The following is a 6,454-nucleotide window of genomic DNA, read 5'->3' on the forward strand; positions in this document are numbered from 1 at the left end:
TCGTATTAATTTGCGTCCTGATTATGTGCCGCTTAACTAGTGAAAGTGGAGTTGGACGCGCCCTAAAGGCACTTCAGCGCTGTAGACAGGTTAATAGGGCGCTCTGTAAGGCTGCTTAGAGCTAAATGCTGACTAAAAAAACATTGATCAGAGCAGATTTAATTGTGCAATTGAAAGCAAATAACAGCTAGAAAAACAATAAAGTAATACGGGACATAAAGGAAACTAATTAATGAATTAAAGGTGATATTTAAGCGTGAGTTTGTGTGTTTCTGCAGCTGTTATCTCCATCACTCATCACTGCTCATTGTGCTCACAAAACAGCTGTGTTTTGGAAGCTGAATGGGATGTTTCAGCCTGCCTCAACAGGCCAGCAGTCATTACTGAAACACACACACACACACACACAAACACACACACACACACACAAACACACACACACACACACGTGTCAAACTCAAGAATGCATCCTGACCCCAAAACTTTTTTTTTTCCAGCCACAAAGATTCAACTTCAACACAAAGTACCAAGAGAACTATTTCAGCTGCAGCTGCATAAGCAGTACTGCAAGTAGTAGTGGTAGTACAAGCAGTAGTATTAGTAGCAGTAACCATAGCAACGGCTGCAGAAAGACAGAAAGACAGAAAGAAAGGGGCTGCAGCAGCTGTAATCTGGTCCATGGATGTCTCAGAATAAAACACACAGCTGGTGTCGTCTTCAGATGCACACACATACACATACACACACACACGCACGCACACACACACACACGCACACACACACACACACACACACACGCACACACACTTCCTATATGAACATACACACTCATGTTAAACATGCATCCTCTTCCTCTCTCACCTTTTAAGCAGAGCATGTCTTCCTCTCTCGGTGTGTGAAAGTGAATCTGATCTGACAAAGAAGGAAAACACAAGTTCAAACACTGAATCCTCCCTCCGTCTGCTGCGTCCTACCACAATAAAAGCCCCCTCCCTCCCTCTCCTCTCTCTCTCTGCTCAAACTGATCCTCTCTCCCATCATCCCTTTACCAGAAGTACTCCTTTACTGCAGTAAAAGTACTGTGGAAATACTCCACTATGAGGAAAAGTCCTGCTTTCAAACACTTACATGGAATAGCCTGAATAAAATCTTAAAGACCTAAAAATCTTAAATAATAATAGTAATAATAATAATAATAATAATAATAATAATAAAAAACATATTAAAACCTTAAGGACCTAAAAATCTTAAATAATAATAATAATAATAATAATAATAATAATAATAATAATAATAATAATAATAATAAAAACATATTAAAACCTTAAGGACCTAAAAATCTGAAATAATAATAATAATAATAATAAAAAACACTGGAAACCTTAAGGACCTAAAAATCTTAAATAATAATAATAATAATAAGAAAAACATATTAAAACCTTAAGGACCTAAACATCTTAAATAATAATAATAATAATAATAATAATAATAATAATAATAATAAAACATATTAAAACCTTAAGGACCTAAACATCTTAAATAATAATAATAATAATAATAATAATAAAAAACATATTAAAACCTTAAGGACCTAAAAATCTGAAATAAGAATAATAATAATAAAAAATATTAAAACCTTAAGCAACTTTATTTATGTAAATAAATCAAAGACCTAAAAACCTTTAAAAGTAAATACATAATTAAAAAATGAAGGACCTAAAAAACTGTTTATATATATATATATATAAATTAAAGATCCTAAAACCCTTTAAAAATAAATAAATAAAAAACTTAAAGACCTAAAAATATTTTTTTTAAATATAAAAATAAATTAAATATTTTGATTTCCCTCTTTTTTATTTATTTAGTTTACTTTACGTTTTTACATACTTATTTAATTTTAAAGGTCTCTATTTATATATTTTTTAAAAGATTTTTAGGCGTACAAATATTTTGAAAACATATAGATAAATCGTTGATCCGAACGGGTCTTTCCCGGTTAAATATGGATTAAATAAATAAAACTATTCTATCTGGTGTTTCTGGATTAATATTACTGCTGCATTAATGTCTATGTTGTATTTTTCACATTCAACATCAATACATCTGGACACAGCTGGTTTCACCTGGACAGGAAGGAACAGTACAGCTGTCAGATGAATGTAGAGGAGTAAAAAGGACAACATGTACCTCTAAGATGTAGAAGATGGAGTTGCCTCTGAGAACACACACCTGGCTGAAAGATGACGTCATACTGAAGTGGCTGATGGGAGATGTAGTCCTCTCTTCTGTCGTCAGCGGGGCATCTGCTTCTCCAGACCAAAATTAGCTTCATTAATCACCTTAGTCTGCCCTGGATGCACGCACACACACACACATATACATACACACACACACACACACACACACACACACACACACACACACACACAGTATAACCCAGTTACTCAGCAGCATTATGCATCATCTATACAAATATGCTGTTTGTGTTTAAAGGTCCCATATTGTAAAAAGTTAGATTGTCATGTCTGTTATAGTATAAAGCAGGTTTAAGTGCTATATAAATACCGCGAAAGTATTGAAACATTCAATATACGGAGAAATACGCAGAGTCCGTATTCAGAAACTCTGCATTTGAAACAAGCCGTTAGGACTTCTGTCCATTTGTGATGTCACAAATATACAATATTTAGACCATTACACGGTTTTAAACGTAAACATTCTAAATGTGTCCCAGTTTATTTCCTGTTGCAGTGTATGTAAATGACATCAGATGACAGGAAGTAAACATGGGCCCAAACTGTTGCCTAGCAATGCAATTCCGTTGCAATTCCGTTGAATGAGCTAAAACTGAGCGTTTTAGACAGAGGGGTAAATACAGGTATATTCAGGCAGACAGTATGAGGGAAATAAAGTTTTTTTTTTAACATTACAACATGAAAACATGTTCTAGCAGAAACACAACATATAAGTATGAACCTGACAAAGAGCATAATATGGGACCTTTACGGTCCTGTATTGTTGTTATATAAACAGAATATAATTTAAAGAAAATATCATCACTATTATATTAAGGGTCTAAATATAATACATTGCTATATTAGATATATTTGGTCATTAATAGTGATGTTTAATATTAGCTTATTTGATCATTATAGCATCTATAAACAACAAAGATGTGAATTTACAGCAGTGGTTGAAGTCTCGCGATAACTGTGACTAGGGCGGGAGCTTGGCCAACGGGACCGCTGTGATTGGTCAACGGCCAGACTGCTGAAGCGAGCTGATTGGCTGAGCTGAGGTAAACACAGGAAGTAGCTGCAGCTCATCGATAAACATCCAGCTTTAATACAGTTAGTATTATTATTATTATTATTATTATGAGAGATTCTGCTGCTGGTTCAGGTCGAGCAGCTGCATCTCTTATAAACACACCCGGTGGTAGAGGTCAGTGACGGAAGAGAAGCTTTAAAATGTGTGTTATTCATCCAGTTAGCCGGAGAGCATGTTAGCTGCGGCTCATCATCTCTTCACCTACACCCAGAGCAGCTGCTCGTTTACCGGCGTTTACCGGCGTTTACCGGTGTATTACACTACAGTCACTAACCCGGAATAGTGTGATAAGCAGTGAGTTCAGTGAAGAGATGAGAATCAGTTCTAAATGAGCTGTTTAAGTTCCTTTATTTCATTGTGTTTGCTTAAATAGAGTGAAATGTGAATGAAGTCTGGTGTATTTTAACTGAAGTAAATATGAGACTAGTTTATAGACTGAGATGAGGTGATATGGTCTTATTGTCTTTAATAATAATAATAATAAATAATATCAAATAATATTTAATCAAAATAATAAAATTATATTTAGTAAATAATAATAAATAAATAAAAACTTAAGGGCTTAAACATGTTTTTCAAAAATAAATAAATACATTTAAAAACCTATCTTTAAAAAATTAAGGACCTAGAAATCTTTTAAAGAATATATATAAATAAATAAATAAAACACTAAGGGGCTAAAAATCTTTTAATATATATAAACAAATTACAGACATAAAAGCCTTTAAAAATAAAAAAAATTAAGGACCTAGAAATCTTTTAAAGAATATATATAAATAAATAAATAAAACATTAAGGGGCTAAAAATCTTTTAATATATATAAACAAATTACAGACATAAAAGCCTTTAAAAAAAAAAAAAATTAAGGACCTAGAAATCTTTTTAAAATAAATATATAAATAATTAAAAACTTAAGGAGCTAAAAATCTTTTTAAAAAATATATATAAATAAATAAAACTTAAGGAGCTAAAAATCTTTAAAAATATATAAAGAAATTACAGACCTAAAAACCTTTAAAAATAAAAAAATTAAAGACTTAGAAATCTTTTTTTTTTAAATATATAAATAAATAAAACTTAAGGAGCTAAAAATATAAAAAAAAATATTTAAACAAATTACAAACCTAAAAATCTTAAAAAAATATATAGAAATAAATACTTAAGATGATTAAAAAAACATAAAAGATAAATAAATTAAAAATATTTCAAAACAAATAAATGAATACAAAATTAAGGACGTAAAAATCTTTTTAAAAATATATAAATTAATTAAAGACCTTAAAAACCTTTTAAAACAAATAAAAAATAAAGGAATTAAAAATCTTTTAAAAAATATATAAAGAAATAAAAACTTAAGGACCTAAAATCTTTTAAAATTTTGTAAAAAAATTAAAGAGCTAAAAACTTCAAAACACATAAATAGATAAAAAATAAAGGACGAAAAAATAGATGTAAATTTATTAAAGACCTAAAAATCTTTCAAAACGAATAAATACAAAATTAAGGATGTAAAAATATTTTTAAAAATATAGAAATGAATTAAAGATCTAAAAACCTTTAAAAATAAAAAAATGAAGGACCTAAAAATCTTTAAAAAAAATATATATATAAAAAAACTTAAGGACCTAAACATCTTTTAAAATATATAAATAAATTAAACACCTAAAAATCTTTCCAAACAAATAAATAGGGACCTAAAAGTCTTTTAAAAATGATATGTTTAAATAATAAAAACTAAAGGACCTAAAAATATTTTAAAATATATAAATCAATTGAAGACCTAAGAAAAAAGGTATTTAATGAGGCCCATTCAGTTTAGGTATTAATTTAGGTATTTAATGAGGCCCAATCAGAAGCCAGAAATACCGTATTTTCTCAAATAAAGGCCAACACTAAATAGGTCTCATAACATAATGTACATTTCCATCATGTTGTTGTCGTCTGTTACTCATGTGAAGTGTTATTGTCCCGTTTCAGTCACTGTAGAGGAGCATGGCGTCCAGACGGAAATTTGATATCACGTTCAAAGAGAGCGTTTTGCAGTATGCGGAGGAAAACTCCGGAGAGGAAACGGCGAGGCACTTTAACATTGACACGAAAAGAATCAGGGACTGGAGGAAGCAGAAGGAGGAGCTGCTGATGGCGGACCGCGGGAGGGCGCGGGTCGCCGGAGGCGGGAGGAAGAAGGTGAGCGAGGAGCTGGAGGAGCGCCTCTCGGAGTGGATCTACTCAACGAGGGACGAACGCAGCAGAGTGTCCAGAAACATGATCAAGAAGAAAGCGCTGGAGATCTACCCGTCGGTGAGCGACGGCGGCAAGATGTTTGTGGCGAGCACCGGTTGGCTGCAACGATTCCTAGAACGCAACGACCTGTCGCTGCGACGCCGCACCGCCGTGCCCAAGGTCGACCCGACCGTCCTCATCGAGAAACTGGTCGGGTTCATCGACTACGTCGGCAAGACGGTGAGCTCCAAGCAGATTCTAGAAAGGAACATCATCGCGATGGACGAGACCGCCGTTTGTTTTGACGACACGGCGCCGCACACAGCTGATGCAAAGGGACACAAGAAAAACCATCTCACTGTCGTCCTCGCCGCCACGGCCGACGGCACCAAACTCAAGCCGTTCATCGTCTTCAGAGGGGCGTCGATGCAGCAGCAGCAGCTCTCCGGCGCCGTGGTTAACGCGTCGGTGAACGGCTGGATGAGCGACGCTCTCACCGCACATTGGCTGCAGTCCGTGGTGGGGAAATCCAGCGCCGCCCCGCGGCTCCTGGTTTGGGACTCGTACCGCTGTCACATCGGCGCCGCCACCAAAGCCGAGCTGAACTGCGGCTACGACATCACGACGGCGGCGATCCCAGAAGGCTGCACCAAGTACGTCCAAGCCCCCGACGTGATGTGGAACGAGCCCTTCAAGCGGCATCTCCACGACCTTTATGAGGTGTGGCTGGCCGGGGACGCGGATAAGGAGTACGCGCCCGGCGGGAGCTTGAAGCCGCCCGCCCGCCGCCTGCTGGTGGACTGGGTGGTCGCCGCGTGGGACAAACTGGACACGGACATGATCACCAAGTCTTTCAAAGCGTGCGGACTGTCTGCGAAAAGCGACGGGAGCGAAGAC

At 35.4% G+C, this 6,454-nt stretch overlaps 1 protein-coding gene across 3 annotated transcripts in view; it reads left to right on the forward strand.

Annotated features, from left to right (window-relative positions):
- Positions 1-3,222: 3,222 nt before the first annotated feature.
- Positions 3,223-6,454, forward strand: part of LOC141762780 (uncharacterized) — a 5,799-nt gene continuing 2,567 nt past the window's right edge. Inside the window, exons 1-2 of one of the 3 annotated variants that reach the window (XM_074626836.1) lie at positions 3,223-3,353; positions 5,312-6,454. The exon at positions 5,312-6,454 is cut by the window's right edge and continues 187 nt beyond it. In XM_074626836.1, coding sequence (XP_074482937.1) covers positions 5,327-6,454 — 1,128 coding nt within the window. In that variant the 5' untranslated portion in view covers positions 3,223-3,353; positions 5,312-5,326. The other 2 variants (XM_074626838.1, XM_074626837.1) reach the window with 2 other exon arrangements.

The sequence above is a fragment of the Sebastes fasciatus genome, chromosome 24 (assembly GCF_043250625.1).
Source record: "Sebastes fasciatus isolate fSebFas1 chromosome 24, fSebFas1.pri, whole genome shotgun sequence".
NCBI lineage: Eukaryota > Metazoa > Chordata > Actinopteri > Perciformes > Sebastidae > Sebastes > Sebastes fasciatus.